This window comes from Neoarthrinium moseri (genome assembly GCF_022829205.1).
Source record: "Neoarthrinium moseri strain CBS 164.80 chromosome Unknown scaffold10_Wmoseri_CBS_16480, whole genome shotgun sequence".
Lineage (NCBI taxonomy): Eukaryota > Fungi > Ascomycota > Sordariomycetes > Amphisphaeriales > Apiosporaceae > Neoarthrinium > Neoarthrinium moseri.
Window position 1 is genome coordinate 608649 of NW_026055124.1, and position 20011 is coordinate 628659.

At 51.4% G+C, this 20011-nt stretch overlaps 4 protein-coding genes across 4 annotated transcripts; 3 read left to right on the forward strand and 1 right to left on the reverse strand.

Moving 5' to 3' along the window:
• Positions 1 to 111: 111 nt before the first annotated feature.
• Positions 112 to 1968, reverse strand: JN550_004064 (uncharacterized protein; the record flags this gene model as incomplete). Its single annotated transcript, XM_049315538.1, has 1 exon — positions 112 to 1968. The coding sequence occupies one exon, from the start codon at positions 1966 to 1968 to the stop codon at positions 112 to 114; it is 1857 nt and encodes a 618-aa protein (XP_049174086.1).
• Positions 1969 to 6263: 4295 nt separating this feature from the next.
• Positions 6264 to 11440, forward strand: JN550_004065 (uncharacterized protein; the record flags this gene model as incomplete). Its single annotated transcript, XM_049315539.1, has 8 exons — positions 6264 to 6410; positions 6465 to 6505; positions 6557 to 7182; positions 7240 to 7374; positions 7426 to 7516; positions 7573 to 7963; positions 8011 to 8896; positions 8964 to 11440. 8 exons carry the CDS (start codon positions 6264 to 6266, stop codon positions 11438 to 11440), a joined length of 4794 nt encoding a protein of 1597 aa, XP_049174087.1.
• Positions 11441 to 14899: 3459 nt separating this feature from the next.
• JN550_004066 (uncharacterized protein) lies at positions 14900 to 16189 on the forward strand (the record flags this gene model as incomplete). Its single annotated transcript, XM_049315540.1, has 1 exon — positions 14900 to 16189. The coding sequence occupies one exon, from the start codon at positions 14900 to 14902 to the stop codon at positions 16187 to 16189; it is 1290 nt and encodes a 429-aa protein (XP_049174088.1).
• Positions 16190 to 17690: 1501 nt separating this feature from the next.
• On the forward strand, positions 17691 to 19610 carry JN550_004067 (uncharacterized protein; the record flags this gene model as incomplete). The annotated part of the gene is made up of 5 exons (XM_049315541.1): positions 17691 to 17700; positions 17768 to 17785; positions 17836 to 17884; positions 17957 to 19073; positions 19149 to 19610. 5 exons carry the CDS (start codon positions 17691 to 17693, stop codon positions 19608 to 19610), a joined length of 1656 nt encoding a protein of 551 aa, XP_049174089.1.
• Between the last annotated feature and the right edge of the window lie 401 nt (positions 19611 to 20011).

Sequence of the window (20011 nt, forward strand, 5' to 3'; positions counted from 1 at the left end):
ACATGTATGCAAAGCGCCACCCCCCTTTCTCTTTTATTGATCTACGATTCTCTTATTTGTGGGCTGTAGCGGGCAGCAGGTTAGTCTCGCATCCAAGGGGACTCGGGGGGTTTATGACCGGGACTCACCAATTCCTTCGGTGCCTTCAACCGGGGCCGGCTCGGCTCCCGCCTCAGCGATGGCCTGCGGCAGCTTCTGGGAGTCATCCTTCTTGGAGATCACCTCCGGGTTCATGAAGGGGAAGAGCAGGACCTCCTTGATGCTGTAGTTGTTGGTCAGGAACATGACCAGACGGTCGATACCCAGACCCCAGCCGGCAGTGGGCGGCAGGCCGTACTCGAGCGCGTTGAGGAAGGTCTCGTCGATGAGCTGGGCCTCGTCATCGCCCTGGGCCTTCTGGTTGGCCTGCTCCTCGAAACGCAGGCGCTGCTCGAAGGGCTGGTTCAACTCGGTGTAGGCATTGGCAATCTCCTTCTTGCAGACGAAGGCCTCGAATCGCTCCGTCAAGCCAGGCTTGCTGCGGTGGTCCTTGGCAAGTGGCGACATGATCTTGGGGTGCTCCGTGATGAAGGTGGGGTTGACGGCCGTCTCCTCAATGAACTCGCCTGTTAGGCGATCCAGCATCCTAGCGGTGGTCTGGGGCGCCGGGCAGTCGACGTTCATCTTCTGCAGAACCTTCTTGAGGAACTCCCTCGACTCCTCGGTGTGCAGCTGGTCGGGAGCCGGGAACTTCTCGCCGGTGGCCTCTTCGAGGGTGGGGATCATCTCGACACGCTTCCAGGGGGCCTCCCAGTTGACCTCGTACGTCTCGCCGTGCTGCGTGGTGAAGGTGGTGGTGTAGCCACCGGTGAGCTCCTTGACCAGGCCAGAAACCAACTCCTCGGTACGGGTCATGAGGTCGTAAAAGTCGGCACCAGCCTCGTAGAACTCACAAGTCGTGAACTCGGGGTTGTGGGTCAGATCAGCGCCCTCGTTGCGGAAAAGGCGACCAATCTCGTAGACACGCTTGAGACCTCCGACAACAAGCATCTTCAGGGGCAGCTCCGGGGCGATTCTCAGGAAGACGTCCATGTTGTAGTCGTTCAGATGCGTCTCGAAGGGCTTGGCGGTGGCGCCGCCAGCGATCATGTTGATGATGGGGGTCTCGACCTCCAGGAAGCCGGCATCGTCGAGGTACTTGCGGATGTACTTGATGACTCTGGGTCTGGTGGAGAAGGTCTCTCTGGTCTTGGGGTTCATGATGAGATCCAGGTACCTCTTGCGGTGGCGCTGCTCCTGGTCCTTGAGGCCGTAGTACTCGTCGGGCAGCTGGTGCAGGCAGGGAGTCAGGAGGAGGACCTCCTTGGCGAATATGGACAGCTCGCCCTCCTCGCCCTTCTCGATCTTGCTCTTGGGGGCGGTGCGCCCGGGGTATCCCACAATGCCAATGATGTCTCCTCTCCTCAGGATCTCGTGCTGCTTGAGGAAGTGCTCGTCCGAGGCAGCATCGTTCGCCTGGGCCATGACCTGGAAGCGCACACCCTCATCGCGGACGTCGTAGAAGATGAGCTTGCTTCCAGCAGCACGCTTGCCGTACATACGGGCGGTGATCCTGATCTCCTTGTCCTTGACGTGCTCGCCGGACTTGAGATGGCCGAACTCGCTGGCAAAGTTGCGGACATCGTAGTTGTTGTGGAACTTGTGTGGGTAGGGGTAGGGGTCCTTGCTCTCGATGAGCTTGGTGATGGCGCGGGAGCGGATCTCGAAGTACTGGTTGGGGGTCAGATTGGCCTCCTCCAGCTCGTCGTTGCCCTTGCTCTTCTTCTCGGCCTTGGGGGGAGCGGCGGCGGCCTTCTCGGCCTTCTTGGCGTCGCGCTCTCTGTTCTTCTGGCGCCGCTTCAACTCGGACTTGCTCACACGCTCGCCGGTGACCTCGTCGAGGAACAGGTTGGCGACCGCTTCGGTCGGGGGCTGGACGGAGTCGGCCATGGTCAACGGTTCTTTCGGTTTTCTGGCGATGAGTTGAGATAAGAAGAGATGGCGGGGTGCGACTGCCCCGCGCAAAAATTCAATACGGTAGGGCAGCTGCGCGCGCCGGCGTCGGGTACGTATGACTCCACCGCCCCAGCACCTGGTACCAGGTACCAGGTACATCGGGAGGAAAGTAGTATTGAACGAACGAACAAACGAACCTGGGGCTCAAGGACTGGTAAGCTATCGACAACCGTGAATCGTGTTGGTTGTTCCAGGCGTCCTGCACGGGTGCTCGTGCATTCATTCTTGTAACATGTGATTTCGGTTCATGCTGCCACCCCCAATATCATTCCAATGCCCCTCCCCTCACACTGGATACATTCACTCCAGCTTTAACTGTTGCGTTGTCGTCATGACACCTTGCCCCTACATCGGATCATCCTATGAGTCAATGCATAATGGACTTGAACATCGAAGCTCGCGTGCCCGCACGAATTGACTGCAAGCCTATGTACACAGTCATCACCTACGATCGTAATTCTACATGATGGACTCGAGCTCCATTGTCACATTACACCAACAACCTTGCAGGGTTTGCTAGTTGGCGGTGTTATGACGCCCGCCCAGATGCGTGGAATGGGAATCTCTGTGCCTAGACCGATAATTGGAACCCTGCGGAATCTCACAGCCATGATAAGCCAGACCGTATCTCCTGGCGATGTCTGCATCATCGCCACAGTATTGGTGAGGCCTAGAACGGTGGCCTGGTCAATGTTCAACGGTGATTGGCTACGTAGGTACAAAACATAATCTCGAGATGTAGCAAAGACTCAAGTAAACGGGTATTTATAAATATCACATGTAAACACAAGACATGACTTAGAAAACACTGTATGAATACAATGTCAGCATTACTTTATATGCTTAGTCCATTTTGTTTCATATCCAGAAACGAATGAGATTGAAATTAGAAATGCACCAATATGCTGTACAGATGAAATAAGCAGTCCACAGCACTAGACACTGACAGACTGGGCATATTCTTAAACGGTTCTATTACCGTGGAGAATAAGGGTACAAATGCCATTGGGGAATACGATGCTTTCGGAGCGCCTATATTGAGCATCTGCTGAGTCGATCACGAGCTGCACGTGCGCTACCACGCTCTCGTAGACTCGATCTTTGCTCAGTCAAGCATCCAAGGTATGACTCGGGGATACTAAGCTGTTGGCGATTGATATTCATTGGAGGTCATGATCAGTCTGACGTCCAAGGCGTTGTCCTGGATTATCAGAGATGAATTCTGCATCAGTCTTGAGCATGGTTAGGAAGACGCTTGAAATAAATCTGCGAAGCGGCTGCGACAACGAGAAACAGGCTGATGGAGACCATGGCACACAGATGTGTTGAGTCGCACTAAGTTCGATGCCACACGCGACTCGTATCAGGCGCGGGTGACAAACACGACTGACTTCAAGCACTTGTTTGACCTCCTTCAGCGCGGTGGGTCACAAGAGCGGGATGTTGGCAACTACATTGCATCTATGCTGGGTATTGTGCTGGGTGTTGCGCAAGCCCAACACTTGTTAGGTGCTATGGAGTGAGAAATTAAACTCCTCATCCCACAGAGCAGAAGTACGATTTTTCTGATACTGAGTGCGCACTGAGATCCCTGCCACGGGATTCATCAAGAACAGGTAGATTAGTTACCGGAGGATATTAGTCCTTTGTTGCTAAGTTGGACCCGCTGGGTGACTAAAGTGATGCAATTTCGGATTCTTATCTGCAATCTTCAATCATGATAGATACATACCATCGTGTACTTGCCTCCGCTGAGCTACGCTTAGGAAATAAGAACAAAGCCATATTGTATCATCATCATCATCATCATCACCATCAGAGGAAATCAGCATTACGAAAACTTTTGGGTAAAATTGGCTAATAACTACCTTTGATAACTTTTAGACGGACACTGTATATCTTTATGCTTGTGTTTCTGTGGAATAGTGCTGCAGAATGCTCTGATTGTAGACTGCGGATCAAAGTATGGCTTCGTTGCCTGAGTTCCCCTGCAGTGTTAATCATGACTCGTCGAAACGCAGCAGGCTTTGCAGATGGAGTGAGGGCGTTTATACGGCAGTCTCTATGGTTCCAACATGTTCTTTGTGTAAAATTAAGCAAACACGCCAGGAACAGGAGAAACGGTGGTCGAAATGAGTGCCTGGACCGCTCAGAATATGCCGGAAACCCTTACAACAAAACCTTTCAAGGGGGTTCGCACAAGGCGAGCATGCATCGATGCCCAGGCAGTCGAAACTGATACATGAACTGATTTTGAGAAGGGGAACTTGGAGACCGACAGGGCCTCCTCATAACAAGAACAAGAGACTCGGAGATACCACTCTTTGGGGAAAGGCAGTCATAGGATGTACACCTTTCTCGTTTCGCAACGCGAGCCTTAGGCCTGGACCTTAAGTGAATGTGGAAAAGTCTACGCGCTCGTTGAGAGCGTCGCAATTGAATTGCATGTGGTCCCTCGACTAGTTGTCAAGCGAGGCGACTATTCTCGGAAAGCATCCAAAAGGGGATAAACCGGGTGAACCTGAAAGAAGAAAAGCATTCTATAACGCCTTGGCATCCAAGGTTCTGATACAATGGCATTTCTTTTACATAATGAGACGCAAGACGAGCAAGGACGTCCATTGGGCGGGCCCTTCCGCTGTCCTGCATTCAAGTATGGGGTTCCACGCTACCCTGCAATGCTTGGGCGGCACTCGAGGAGTCCAGGGAGCGGGTATGAAACAGATCTCGTCCATCCATCGTGCTCATCAGCGTCGCTTGCGCAGAAGCTGGAAATTAGATCAACGATCGATGGAGTCGCACGGATGACAGCTTACGCAAGCCTCTCCAGGATCCTGGATCTTGGCATTCCCCACTTCACGACGAACAATATCGAGAAGCTGTGCGGAGGAGTCCATCTGCTCTGATGTAGGTTCGCTTAGATCGAAGAAGAAGGTTCAAAGTAGTTAGTATGGCTTGTGGTAATCTGGGCCAGGAGTTGTATTAGAGAAAGTGGGATCTGGCGGCTACTCTGACACTCTTCGGCTCACGTGTAGCCAGGATCTGGGTAACATGCGCAACTCGCAGATCTAATGATAGTGAGGTTGGGTAGATAATGGCAATGGAAACAATACACATGGTAATTGGTCACAGCTACACGCGAAAACTTCCTAGGTGAAGCAATCCCTCGTTTGGTCACCAAACTACTTGATCCGCAGAGGAGTGAACTTCTGTCTGTGCGTTTTAGTTCATGTGGCAGGCGTATCATCTCAAGTTGCCGGAGCCGAAAACCCACGGACCAGCGATTATACGTAGGGCTAAATTTAACCTTGAATCCCAGCTAAGTCTGTTTGGAGTCTCATCATCTTTTCCCCAGTGTGGGCCGCTAGACGTGTTGAAACAATTCTCCCAGACTCTAGCTACGTTGCTGTCCACAACCGCCAGACCATTTTGAGACGGAGAAAGGTGGTCCGCAGCTGCGCTCCTCAAGAACGACCACACGCCAGTCAGTTGTGACTGACGAGTCGTTGCGACATCGACAACGCCGGAGTCATTATGACATCGACAACGCCGGGACGTAATAAGCAACGAGGCGCTTCATGTGCACGCATGAAGAGCTTCTTCGCCGAGCCAATCCCCAGACAATCATTTCCCTGCTATGGCCACACCGTTGTGGCTATTCATTCTCCCAGCTCGACGGCCGGGCCACTTAATTAGCTGGGACCGGCTGGTATCTTCCCACATCCCGAAGTCGTGGGCTCTTCCACAGATATACATTTCTGGTGAGTGCCCCAATTTTGATCTCCATTAGCAACCTTGGCAGCTTCGACGTTGTGTCAGCCTCACTTGGCAATGAGCTAGTGCATCATTATCCATCGCCAAGAACCTTTGCCGCCGTGGACAACATTGGTTGAACAGTGAAAGTGAGCCATCCCATGTCTTGTTTCCAGGTTGCTTCTGTTCTGGAGAATGTGGAGACGACTCTGCTATGGGCCTTTGTGGGCTGTTACAGGGCTTCGAATGGGACCATCAGAATAGGAGGTGCATATAGCCAAGATGATTTCTCTGCACATGGCCTTTCCCATTTTCTACTCTCAGGTTGTTGATGTTTGTGTGAAAGCGGTAGTGGCTCTCAGGTCTGATTTCCTTAATCTCTGTTTCTTTCCCAGTAGACCTGTGGCCCGCGCCCCGGAGGCTCTTATTCATCTTCTCTATATTTTCTGACTGATACCCCTTCTCGTTCATCCAACATGTCGGAACGCTCGTGTCCGGTATCTGGAACCGCCGGTGGTCGTTGTCCAGTCGGTACGGGCAGCGTGAGAGGCAGTCAGTTAGGTCCCAGAGGTTGTTCCTTCTCAGGATTTGCGCAACCTGGTGACGTTCGAACGGCGTTCAATGTAAGTGAAGGACGGGGAGATGGGAGACCGTAGATACTAAATGCACAATTATAGATTCCGAACGGTGTCGAGACTGAAGAATGGCTACGCATGAGGTGAGAAAGCTCTGTCAAGGCGCCTTCAAAATGGTACTGAACAAGATACAGGGAGAGGAAGGCAATCAATGAGATATTATATTCCGACGTGCCGTCGACCAAAGAGTTGAATGCAACATCGAATATCGACGCATTGACCGCTAATGAGCAAGACCTTCTAGCAGTGGCTCTTGGAGCACCAGCTCGCCAGGTTCTTCTCAGAGCAGAAGAGATTGGACGGCAGACTGGCTGGCGGGATGGGTTTCTGAGTGCAGAATTCGGCTTCGTTCCCCCTGATATGGATGAGGCAGTGTCTGCATTGGCAACCTCTCCAGGTCGAGTCTGGAGTGACCTGTGTGAGAGGATGCCGGGTACCGTCTCTAGGGGCCGCTTTCGAGAGGCTGCCGCTGCATTGCCGGTGATCGAAGGGACAGAAGACGTTATCCCGGATGCCGCCTTGTGGCCAGCGCTGGTAGCCTTGGGCCTGCTGTGCTCTTTATATCGATATGAGGAAAAGCACGACGGCCATGAAGGTGTGAGTGTTACTTCTGGGGTGAAGAGTACTCATTTGGGTGACTGGGGTGATGATGTCCTCGAAGAAGTCAGAGGGTTGCCCAGGAGTATCGGCCGTCCATACTGCCAGATCTCGAAGAGAATGGGGAGGCCCATCCCTCATCTTACCTTTGTCGACCAGAGCAGTAGGTCACCACGAACAATGAATTCGGAATACGGCCTGCTGATATATCATGCCGCAGGTTACAATGTTACAGTCAAGGATCCTAAATCAAAGCACCCATATGTTGGCAGGTTCGACAATACAGAGTTGAGGTGGCCAATATTCGGTGATCCTACAGAAAAGGCATTTCTCAAGGGCTGTGCGGATACGAGTGGTGGGTAGATTGAGAGGACGTTTTTCGTGTGTACGCTAACCAACTGTCAAGCTTCCTTCCAACATGGCCCAGATGCCATCGCAGCTTGCCAGGAAGCTGTGATGAAGAGAGACCATGAAGCTCTATTAAGAGAGATGATCAGGTGAGTTCCAAGAAATGGAGCGGCCAAGGTGTAGGTGCTAATATCGGCTGCCAAAGGCTCAAGGAGATCCTCGAACGAATGCCGAACGCTTTCCATACAATCTCTCCGAATCCGAGCTCAGGCGAGAATTTTGTGTCTGGTGATGAATGGGTACGCTGGGCAAAATTTAGTGCTCCATTATCGGCCCGGGCACCTGCGTCAAGCGGTCTCCAGTTTCCCCCATACCTGCTCATGGATGCATTCCTTGGTCGCAAGAAGTATGAGTCTTTCCTGGGAGCCGAAGGTCTTCACTTGAGAGCTTGGGCACCATCCAACCTACGAGCATTCATTGCAGCGGTCGAATATCACTACAGTATTCCCGAGTTTGTCGCAAAGTCCGACGATCCAAGGCTTCACGGTGTCATGGATGGTATAGTAGAGGCTTATACAGGAGAGAGAGGATTCATGGTATGTCGGTGCGAGAAACCACTGCTTCATATACTAATGCTATGAAGGGAGTTCATCGATATAAAGTTTTTGGTCTGCTCGAAGTTGCTGCCAAGACCGGCAGAACCGAGACAAACGGCAACTCTGGTCAGAGTGGAGTGATAGTCCGGCCATGGGAGGAAACTCACAAGCAATTTTCCGAAGCCATGAAGGAGCGCCTGGAGCCATTCCGCGGCAAGATCACCAGCGAACCACACGAGATGCGCGGAACCTTCGAAGAGTGCCGATTTCGATCCAGAATACTCACGAGACAATTCGTCGACAACGACCCGAAACGATCCATCGCCAAGGTTACCTTAGATCTTCAAGATACCGGGATCACTTTCCAACCCGGCGATAGACTGGCAATAATGCCATTGAATAGCTGGGAAGAATGTGCCAAAGTCGCCCTAGCCTTGGGGGTTGAGGAGATGCTGGATTCGCCGGTTGGACTCACGGGGAAGTGGCCTAGGTTCGCAGACCATCTTGGCTCAGTGGCAAGACAACCTGCACCACAACTAGCCGTGAGGGATATAATCAGGCGCGGTCATTTGGCTCCCTTGACCCAAAGTCTCGTCTTAAAGGTTCACTCAATGTTAAGAGCCTCGTCAAATGTGGTCTTGCAGGTCCTTGCAACTAACGAATGGCCTGTCCGCGGATCTCTGGGAGACCTACTCCAGGCAGCAGTTGTTGATACGCCATCGCATATCTGGGACGATGCTTTCGATCTGTCAAGCAACCTGACTTGGCTTACTGACCTCATAGAGATCGAGATACCAAGGACGTATTCAATCTCCAACTACCCAGACGAGCTGCTTCCTAGCACATTAGATTTGACGGTTTCGAGAGCCGAATATGATCTTTGCGATACATTTGCAGGCAATTCACCATCCGTTAAGAGTGGTGTCAGTAGTGGTAAGCTAATTCAAGTACCCTTCATTCCCTCACCACTTTGTCCGGCAAAGTACTAAACCCCACATAGGATTCCTTAATCCTTCCCTCACATCTAGCGAAGAAACACTGCCGATTGAGGAGGACATACTCATTGGTATCTCCCGTCCAGTGTCATTCCAACTTCCCTTGGATGGAGCTGCCCCTTGCGCATACTTTGCTGGTGGCAGCGGAATAGCGCCATTCAGAAGCTTCTGGCAAGCTCGCGCGGGTCGCGCGGTAGGGCGTAACATTCTTTATCTCGGAGTGCAGTCCAGAGAGAAATTCTGCTACGAAAATGAACTTCGAGAAATGGCTCAGGCTGGTCAAATGGAAATTCACACCGCTTTCTCGCGGGACTCGAGGGGCCTTGTCTTTGATAGACGCTCTGGTGAGCTTATGGAGAAGCACACGCCCCCGCGATACATCGATTCCTTGATTGTCGAGCAAGGAGACACTGTCTGCGACCTTGTTATGAGCAAAAAGCAAGGTGGGCTTGGGGGCTATCTTTACATCTGCGGTTCGGTTTCGGTCTTCGACTCAGTTATGGCAGGCATTCGCAAGGCAATCTACAACCATCGGTCCACCACAATGGAGTCTAGCGAGGCGATCCTCGCCACTGCTTTTGCTGAAAGACGTGTCATGCTAGACGTCTTCCTTACACCGAAGCCTCTTGCAGTTAACCTGCCCACAATTCCCCAGTCTGAACTGGCACTTCACACTGGCCATCGTCCAAACACGCCTGTGTGGATCGGCGTACACGGCAAGGTGTATGACGTGACGGACTTCGCACCCATTCACCCAGGTGGCACCCTTATCATTCGTTCCAATGCAGGAGTTGACTGCTCCAAGACTTTTGACGATTTGGCACATACAGGTAACCCTGAAGTGAGCAGTCTTCTCACCAGATACTTCGTGGGGCTTTTGACACCCAAGCCCGATTACCACGGTGTCGAAGAACTCAGTAACCTCTATGATATGTGGCTAGGTTATCTTCGCACAGTGGTAGAAACATTGGTCGCTCAGCAGTTCCAAATGTCGAGATTTTTGGGTTCTGCTATGGGTGATCCTATCGATACTGACAACTGGTGGTTCCAGAACAGCGTCAACGGTATTGACCTGATCAACATCAAGGGGATTCGCAGTTTCTATCAGTACCAATCCAGACTTTTGCAAGGTGGTTTTTCAGCCATGTTTGGTGCTAAACTACAGGAATTGGTACTGAAGCTGAGCTTTTCTCTGGCAAACTCGTCCTCCGATGGAGCGTCCACCAGACTGCCAGACGTTCTCGGTGCTGTAGCTAGGGCAAAGACTTCCGAGAATGCTGTGGCAGTATCAAGACAAGTGGCCCAGATTGGCGAGTTTGTTCGTGACAGCAGTGGCGCACGTTTCATGGAGAGAGGTATTATCGCCTACGCCAGCAAGTCTGTTGAGCTGGATATCTCTCTATTGGAGGATATCCGGCAAGAAGCATGCTATGGTATTGACGCCTTCGAGTCCATTGCCGACATTGATCACGCGAATGATTCGCAGACCATGACGACCTTGGCTTCTTTCCTGATGCAGCTTCTCGAGCGCATGGCGAAACGTCTCGAGATATTCTACTCCAATCTAGCTCAACACTCCATTGTACAACCCGCCATCGAACGGAACCCTGCCAGAACCCGCTGGCATATTGTTAAACAGAGGATCAAGGACGGCTCAATCTTCATTCTGGCCTCTCAAAACACAGTAATGGGCGCGACTGCTTATGTACCCGAGAAGGCACAGCATATTGTCAATTTTGATACAGTGTTGTCGCATATACACAAGACGCTTGCAGAAGCACCGCCACAGGAAGCACCAGCTACTTCAAAGCCAACATTGAACTCGCTGCACACACAGCGCACGCTTGAACCGAAAAACGGCACATCTGCCTTTGAGTCTCATGCGAATGGAACCGCGCTCCATAACATGTCATCATTTGTTGACAAGAACATGCGGGCTATCAGGAGACTCAGCAAGCTTCCACCTATGCCTACGAACTTCGACATCATGGCTCAAATGCACTCCACATCAAGAGTAGGGGTTACCACACCGCCCTCAAGTCGTTCCTCTAGTCGTTCGCCCACGCGCATGATGCTGAGTCAGGGAGGCGGTCTCAACATCAGAGGCATGCCAATGATGCACCAATCATCGCCGGCGATGGATAGCTATGCGAACATTATGATGCCGATTCCTGGCATGCACACAGCTCAACATCCACCAACACCACCTCTTGACGGGGCTGCAGCCATCAATTCCATGATGGGCAAGCTGAATGTCAGGTCCAGGTCAACCAGCCGCGCGTCGTCGCCAGGTATCATGGGAAACATCTCTCACACGCCTAGCATGGAAGGGCGAAGCCAGAGCTTACACCTGCGTCAAACGTCTCATCCTTTTGTGCCAGGTCATCGCGCTAGGTCGTCAACAAGCACTTCGCTCCGGTCCTTCAAGCTAAGTCAACGAGGTGGCCAGGCACAAGCAATCAAGGTGGCTCCGACATTCTAGAAGTTGTTCAGGAGCTTCAGTCAGTCAATAAGACTTTATTATCTCTAGAACGACATAGATTATTGAAACGACACTTAGTTTACATCAACTATTCACTTATTTCATACTAAGCGGTCACTCGCAGGCAATGTGTGACACGGTCGCAAAATAGAAGCCGTGCTGCGATTATTAGCTGCAACCGTCCTACGTGCTACTCTCACTGCTATATCAAGTTCAACCAAAGAAGAGGAATAGACCCTCCCGCATTGGGCATGACTAAATGTTCTAAACGTCGGCCAACAACGCAATGACGTGCCTCTTGCCTGACAATTTATTACGCCTTGTGGAAATAAGAAACACACAATCTTAATATGTGCGTGGCGTAGATTTTTCATTACTTTGCCACCAAAACAACCCTCTTTTCCAGAATTCGATACATTGTCGATCGTATACAGCTAGCTTGAGGGTGGCTGTAGTTGGGCAAACTTCTCCAATGGATATCTTGTTATTTCGGTAGTAACTATCGCCTGCTCCCTTTGGCACTGCATGGTTCTGAACCCCATACGCAAACGTCGCCCCTTAGAAAACAAGAGTCTCTTCAGGCCCCACCCCCACTTGTCAGCAAACCAGTCTTGACGAGCCTTCCGCGAACAACGCGAGAAAGACACGTATATCTCGATCAGACATTCAATACGCAGGTGTTCACTGATATCACTGGCAAAAAGGGACAATACAAAGCGGCAGATACTTGCGCGTGCAGTGAAACCAATCGAGTAATTCGCCTTTCCGACTTGCTGCCACTTTCGTCGAGTACTTGAGAACATGGCTCACGAAATCACCGAACATATCACCGCACCACACAGCTTTAGCCCTTTTCGCTACTTCGATCTCCCCCTTGGAATACGCTTTCAAATCCTGGAGAAACAAATGTAGTTGCACCGAGTGGATGGGTGTGCTGGAAGCCGAAGAAGGGATATCGACTGGGTGCTTCGGTTGTTCGGGGTCCTTGTTGCAAGGGCGCCATACGCGCAGGCGGTGCCTGTAGACGACTCGATGCCGCATCCTCACACATATGCAACTGCTGGAGCCATCCACAGCCTATGTTCCTCGTTATCAAAGCATTTCATCTCGAGGTCCAGGGAGTGTTCTTCACTCACAACCATGTGGAGATCCTGGATGCTTGGGGAAACCAAGCCGATCCCGAAGACAGAGGGTTAGATCATTACGCTGCGAGTGATTACTTCACTAAAGGGGTGGCGCCCCGTTCTTTCCGCTATCTACGTTCCTTAAGCTTCAAAATGTTTGGCAGCCATGATTCTTCCGAGAAGCCTGCTCACTTCGCACGGGGTGACTGGCACCGCACCATACAATTAATCAAGGACAATGGAGGTCTCGGTCTACATTACCTAACCGCAGATAGTTACTGGGAAACGCTCCCAGCATATCACGTATGGCGCGACAGTACAGCAGATGGTGCTCTTGGCATGCTTAGGGCTATCATTAATGAAGAGATCTGACCTCTTGATGGGCCGAATGGGGTCCCTTTTAGTACGCGACAGCTGGTAGTGGAGCTCTCGAATGACCACATCCAGGCGAGATACAGCATACGAAGAGAAGATGAGGTATATAGAGCTATAGATCGGGGAACAGACCGCTCTTGGGATATGGTGCAACCTTGGGCATCCCGTAGCTTAGCCTCCCGGTGCGTTGAAGAAGATAGATAGAGATGAGCCCACGCAAGTCGCCTGGGAGGAAGCTATTTGGTTAAAAGAGCCTTTACGCTCAGAATTCTGAAATAATATGCACCGAGACAGTCGAGACCCTCAGGCAATCCTACGTTGAAATACAGTTTGCTCACCTGGGTCAGATCTCTATTGATGATAATTTACGATCCACAACGTGCACACGACATTCAATTTAGATACCTTGAATGGTTGTTGATTCTCTTCAAAAGGACAAAGCCAGAAGCAGCGACTTCTATGCATCCAGGGTCCAGACAAGGTAGACTGCGTTACAAGGTGGATCTAAGCATATAACTAGCACAGCCGCCTACGTAAGGGTCCAGGGGAAGAGGAATTTATGAAGCTCGATAGTGTGGCCGTTCCTATTGAGATATCGGATTTTATCTTGCATATGCGTAAATTGGCACACGAGTGGACGGGGTCGCAAAAAGGCTTTGTGAACTGTTGCAATATGTCAAGTCTCATAAGCTGACCCTTAGGTCCTTTAGTACCGCCAGGAATAGGCCAAGTCTGGAGGCCTACAACGGGAGTTGACAACTTTATGCTACTGGAAACACCCACCAAAAAGACTAGATTCAGGACATTGAGACGATTTGCTAGGTCCCGATATCTATAAATCCTTGCGAGAGCACATTACGCGATCAGCTGGCTGACGGCCAATGTTACCCGCCAATATCGTCTCTGAACGATTAAAGGAGGGAAGCATGTTTTTTCCAGTGCCATGCGAGTATCATGTTTTGAAATTCGGCCTTTGTCAACTTCTACCAGGCGTTATAGAGCCTGAGGAGGGCCGAGTATCGTTATCTTTGAGTGGCGTTAGACGAAGAGATTTCCTTCACCGTACATGTTCGTAAACTTCAACAAGTCCAGTGGAATTCAACGTAGAAATGATAAGATGGGAGAGGCGGATACCTCTCATAGCTCTGATCAGGATCTATAAGAGATATCGTGGTCTACGAAGGTTTACGATCGATCATGGGATACATTTCAATCAAATATCCCCATGTTTCTAGAAGGAAGGTGCCCCACGTTTGGTTTCTATGAAGTGTTTGCGGGTTGAAGTCAAGACCGTATGATGAAACCAAGCAGGAGTGTCCAACGGATCTCGAGAAGGGGCTGGTCAGGGCTAGCTGTACCATTTAGAACGACATTAGTTCTGGTGGCATACCTGTTAATGATAATCCCATGAGATATTATCGAGCAAATCTGTCCACTACCAAAAGTCCTATAAAATCTAGGGTTCGTTACCTTAATTCGTTCCCTTCGTTGCATTAAAAAGTGAACTTAAAAACTAATGCCTCAAGACAATTTTCATCCAGGCTCACGCGCATCTTCATTTAATATCATGCATGTAGGGGTTTCCGGTGAATAAGTAACCATGAAAGCTTTTGTGGTATAGTGGCCAGACAGTGAACTTTGGTTTGGTAAGTTATTGGTATGCGTAGTGAATGTGAATATTCACTTCACGCCCACCCAATGCTGAAGTTTCCCCACCCCAGAACAATCAACACACCCGTGGTTTTCCTATTTTCAAGAAAGACCCAAATCGTGCTTTCTGTCTCTTGTGAATCAATTCACGTACCTCGAACGTGAACTCCTTTCCCATATCCACAGCTGCATTCATTCATTCATCCCAACCCCACGTAAATCGCCGCCGCATACTGAATCGTGCCGATACTTCTGCGCCGTCAACAATAATTCAGTGCGTTACTAAACGAGTAACACTGGCCAAAGAAAGATGGCTTCTGAGGATCATGAAACAGAGCACTCAGAACACGAAGTTCACGATGAGGAAGCACCATGGGACCTCGCAGATTATGGTGCATATCATCAATATCACGATGATGCGGTGGGGCTCACCATTGAAGTTGATCCGCTGAAACCTACGAGAGTTGTAGACATTATCCCGCAGGTTCTCCTTTTGTTAAGGTTGAAGAAGACATGCGTTGGAGGAGATCACCAGCCACTGAACGAGATTTACTTCAGACCGAGAGACTTGTCTCAAATAGCCATGGGACATCCCTACGATTTTCCGTACAACCGCTGGGAGAATGGCTCGATGACCTTGAAACCGGTGAAATGGACCGAGTCGCCGGGTACACTGTGCTCATCATTATCGGCATTGACAATTCACCTGCAAAACGCCAAACTGGCAAGAAACTCTAGGTCCAACCTGCTCGACCTTCCGGTTGAGTTGGTCGAGAGGATCCTCGACTATGCCATCCCGCCTTACAGCTTGCGCGCCGATATCGTACGAAACATCGCATACGCCCGCTCGGTCGACACAACTCACTTGATCATATACGGCCCTCGCAGCTGGAAGCAATTGCCTTTGCTTAACGTCTGCCAGGGCTTTCGTGTACTGCTCAGTCGAGCCTATGGCACCCCACGACCAGACTCATTCCCTTTCGACTACCGCAAAGATAGCATCCTGATTGTGGGGCAGCACCTCAACTTCTTTGGCCTACCTGAAGCGGAAGACGGGCTTGACTACAGCAGATATGTTGACATCAACGACTTAAGCAGTCCGGATCATTGGATGTTGAATGATGGGATTATCTACACCCCTCATCAGCGGTCTAGGACCTCGCCGACTTCTCACCTTGTTCGGTTGGGACCAGCCTTCGCGAGAAAAGTACAGAATATCGAGTTCGCACTGGACTCCGGCACGATTCACACGAAGCGGGATTGGCAGGCCGTCTGGCGCTTCCTTGCGAACACCTTCACTGAGGCGAGGATCATCGAACTGCAATTCTGTGAGCTCGACGAATGTGGCGGGGCAGGCCGTGGTTGGAAGAGTCGTCATGATCATTACATGGCACATGACCTGTGGGCGCTTAGTGGTCTCAAAGAGGCGATTGATAGGATTGGACGAGGATCATCTTTCCCAAAGCTCAAAGGCTTGGATGTGGTTAAAGTCGCGGTGAATTGCACATATGCATGGATGCAAGAATTTCATCGCATGTCCGTTAGCGAGTGGTTTTTTGAGCAAGGAAGAAACAAGATACCTCGCCTTCTGCGAGGTTAAGGGGTTGATAAATGGGTACACGAGGCGCACTCTGTGACGAGAACAGTCGTGTGGGCTTTTGCAGATAAGAGGGTTTATAAATACTGTTCCCCAAACCAGACTTAGACCGAAATTGTTCGTTGGTGCCTAATAAAAGGACAATAACTGTATTCGTGGCTGTTGTAAATGAGAGAGTATACTGAAATATTGTGACTGATTTGACTCATGCTTAGTGTCATTATATGCGCAAGAATTTTGCGAAAGCCAGACGTAACACGTGGGTATTTAGTCCTGTGAGACGCCTGATTTCATCGAATCATTTTGAACAATCTAGGTATCTGTCGCTTTCTGACTGGTATGACAAAAGTAAAGCCTATTGGAACTTATCAGGTTTTCAGGTGGACAGGGGTCCGACTTTGGAAATGTTCGTGGTAGCAGGGCTTATACTTCTTCGCTCGCTCCTAATAATGCTTTGACAAGCCGTATGCCTTCAGCGGATCGGAGAGAGTCTGCGACAAGAGCCAAAGGATGTCATTTGAAACAATTTGTTGGCCAGATATACGGCAACCCAGTAGATTTTTCTCTCTACCTCACCTGTTCTCGGGCCATGCAGCTGAACCACTGGCCGTGACTCCGCGCGTATACAAAAGGTGACGGTCGGACAGATTAGGTACTCCTGGTAAATAGCTATCGACGACGAAAACGAGCAGAACTGCCACCCGCCACTATATGCGCCTGATGAAGAAAACGTAGTGCATAGTTGTAAATGAGGACAAAGGCCCGAGCTGGAGAATTGCCAGAAACTTATACAGATTTCAAGAGGAGCAACATTGATTTGATTCCGCCAGATTCCGTTTGGATGCACACTTATGCTCGGACAGCGCGCCTGCCAATTGGTGATCCTTGAAATAGAATACATCGCGCCACGATGCTGCTACTGCCCTTCCCCCCTCCGTGGTTCCCCTACCCTACTCGTCCGTTCCCTGGGTGCTCGTTGAAATAAGCGATTAGGGATTACGTTCGTCCCCCTTTCCCCTTTTTGATTTTTGAAGTTACAACTCAATAGGCATTACATCAATCATCATGGCGACCTGCATGTAGCATGGCCACGACCAAGCTTGATGCACGGTGAGAGCTGTGAAGCCAAGGCTTCTTGATGAATGTCATTCAATGATTTGGATCCCCGTCGTCTACACAGGTAAGTTTACTCTGGCAAGGAAAAGTTGGCTCTAGTTGGAGTTAGGGGGCTCAGGGGCTTCCATCCAGTAGCTCAGCAGCTGGAGACACAGGTGGGTACGTACCTTGGCGGGGCATCATTTTTCCAGGCCGCCGAAAACTTGGGGACGGGGGGGACCCGCAACATTTCGAATTTGGGAGACGCAGCAGCACAAGGCAACGGAGGGGAACGCGAAACAGCTGCGCAACGACACATCCCACCTCTGGTCGCTGCTGAACTTCGTCCCGAGACTTATCACACACATCTGGATTGCAGCGGAGCTCCCACGAGCACCAGAATCTCAAGATGGCGATGAGTGCGTCCTCCCCAGGCCGCCCGCCGTGCCCCACCATGCAGTATATCCTTGCTAACATGAAGCTCAGATCTCGACTTGTCCAACGGTATGTCGGCGCGCACCTGGGTCGCTAGGGCCCCCTACTGACTTGTATAGCTGCGGTGATGAAGGATGACCAGGGACGGCCCTTCATCGTGGTCAGAGAGTGAGTCTTGGCCCCCCTGAGCCCCAGCGCTGCCCGAAGCACACCAGCTGATGCCGTTCTCCCCCCCAACAGTCAGGGCAAGAAGAGGCGCCAATACGGCAACGAGGCCGTCAAGTCCCATATCCTGGCTGCCCGGACCGTCGCCAACATTGTCAAGACGTCGCTGGGCCCCCGAGGGCTCGACAAGATCCTCATCTCCCCCGACGGCGATATCACAGTCACCAACGATGGCGCAACGATCCTGCAGCAGATGGAGGTCTCGAACCACGTCGCCAAGCTCCTGGTGGAACTGTCCAAGTCACAAGACGACGAGATCGGTGACGGCACAACCGGCGTCGTCGTCCTGGCCGGCGCCCTGCTCGAGCAGGCCGCCGAGCTGATCGACAAGGGCATCCACCCCATCCGAATCGCCGACGGATACGATCAGGCTTGTGACATCGCCGTGGCCGAGCTGGACCGGATAGCAGACACCATTGAGTTCAGCCCTGACAGCACAGAGAATTTGACCAAGGTGGCGCGGACAAGTTTGGGCAGCAAGATCGTCTCCAAGGCCCACGACCAGTTCGCCAAGATGGCTGTCGACGCCGTTCTGTCCGTAGCCGACCTGGAGCGGAAAGATGTCGACTTTGAGCTGATCAAGGTCGACGGCAAGGTTGGCGGTGCCCTCGAGGACTCCATCCTGGTCAAGGGTGTTATTGTCGACAAGGACTTCTCCCACCCCCAGATGCCGTCCGAGGTCCGGGACGCCAAGATTGCCATCCTCACATGCGCCTTCGAGCCGCCGAAGCCCAAGACCAAGCACAGGCTCGACATCACATCGGTCGAGGAGTACAAGAAGCTCCAAACCTACGAGCGCGAGAAGTTTATCGAGATGATCCAGCAGATCAAGGAGACGGGCGCAAACCTGGCCATCTGCCAGTGGGGTTTCGATGACGAGGCCAACCACTTATTACTACAGAACGACCTGCCCGCCGTGAGATGGGTTGGTGGCCCCGAGATCGAGCTGATCGCTATCGCCACCAACGGCAGAATAGTACCGCGATTCGAGGATCTGAAGGCCGAGAAGCTCGGTTCCGCTGGAATCGTCCGCGAGATGTCTTTCGGCACCACGAGAGAGAAGATGTTGGTCATCGAGGAGTGTGCAAACACGAGAGCTGTCACGGCCTTTGTTCGCGGCAGCAACAAGATGGTATGTCATGTCATGTCCCGTGGTCTATTCATTGCCGCCATAACTTTTGTAAGCCCTCAACTAACATTCTGTCAGATCATCGACGAGGCCAAGAGATCCCTGCACGATGCCCTTTGCGTCGTACGAAACTTGGTGCGCGATAACCGCGTGGTCTACGGTGGCGGTGCCGCCGAGATTGCGTGCTCGCTCGCCGTCGAAGACGCGGCAGTCAAGACCCCTGGCCTCGAGCAGTACGCCATGCGCGCGTTCGCCGAGGCCCTCGATGCCGTCCCCATGGCCCTGGCTGAGAACAGCGGCATGAACCCCATTGCCACCCTGGCCGAGGTCAAGTCGCAACAAGTCAAGGCCGGCCCCGAGGGCAAGGGCAAGCTAGGTGTCGACTGCATGAACAAGGGGAGCAACGACATGAAGAAGGCTTTCGTCATCGACCCCCTCATCGGAAAGAGGCAGCAGCTCATGCTGGCCACCCAGCTGTGCCGCATGGTCCTCAAGGTCAACAACGTCATTGTGAGCGGATCGGGCGAGGAGGACTATTAGACACGTGATATCCATTTAGGGGAAACATGACGGGAAAAAAGGCTCTAAAAAGGCACGGCCACGGGTGTACCATGAAATGAGATAGATAGACTAATGTCACATCAAGAAAGAGGCCCGATGATAGAGACCTGTCGCTGTCTCCGTCGGCTTCACGGGTTGCAGAACACCAAATTAATCGATCTGACCTAAGCGAGAAGTCAATGCGTGACGTGAATCTTGAGAGTTCAGGGTATTGAGAAAACCGCCCATTTTGGGTCTTGCGGTTATACGCTAAAGGTGATATTAAGACAGGCATGAAAACTCTTGTACACGCTCAGGGAGGAAAACGCCCAGCAGACCCAAGCCCAGCAATCATCTGCCGCCAATCCCTTGTTTTCGAAACCAAATCCCCAAAATTCCTT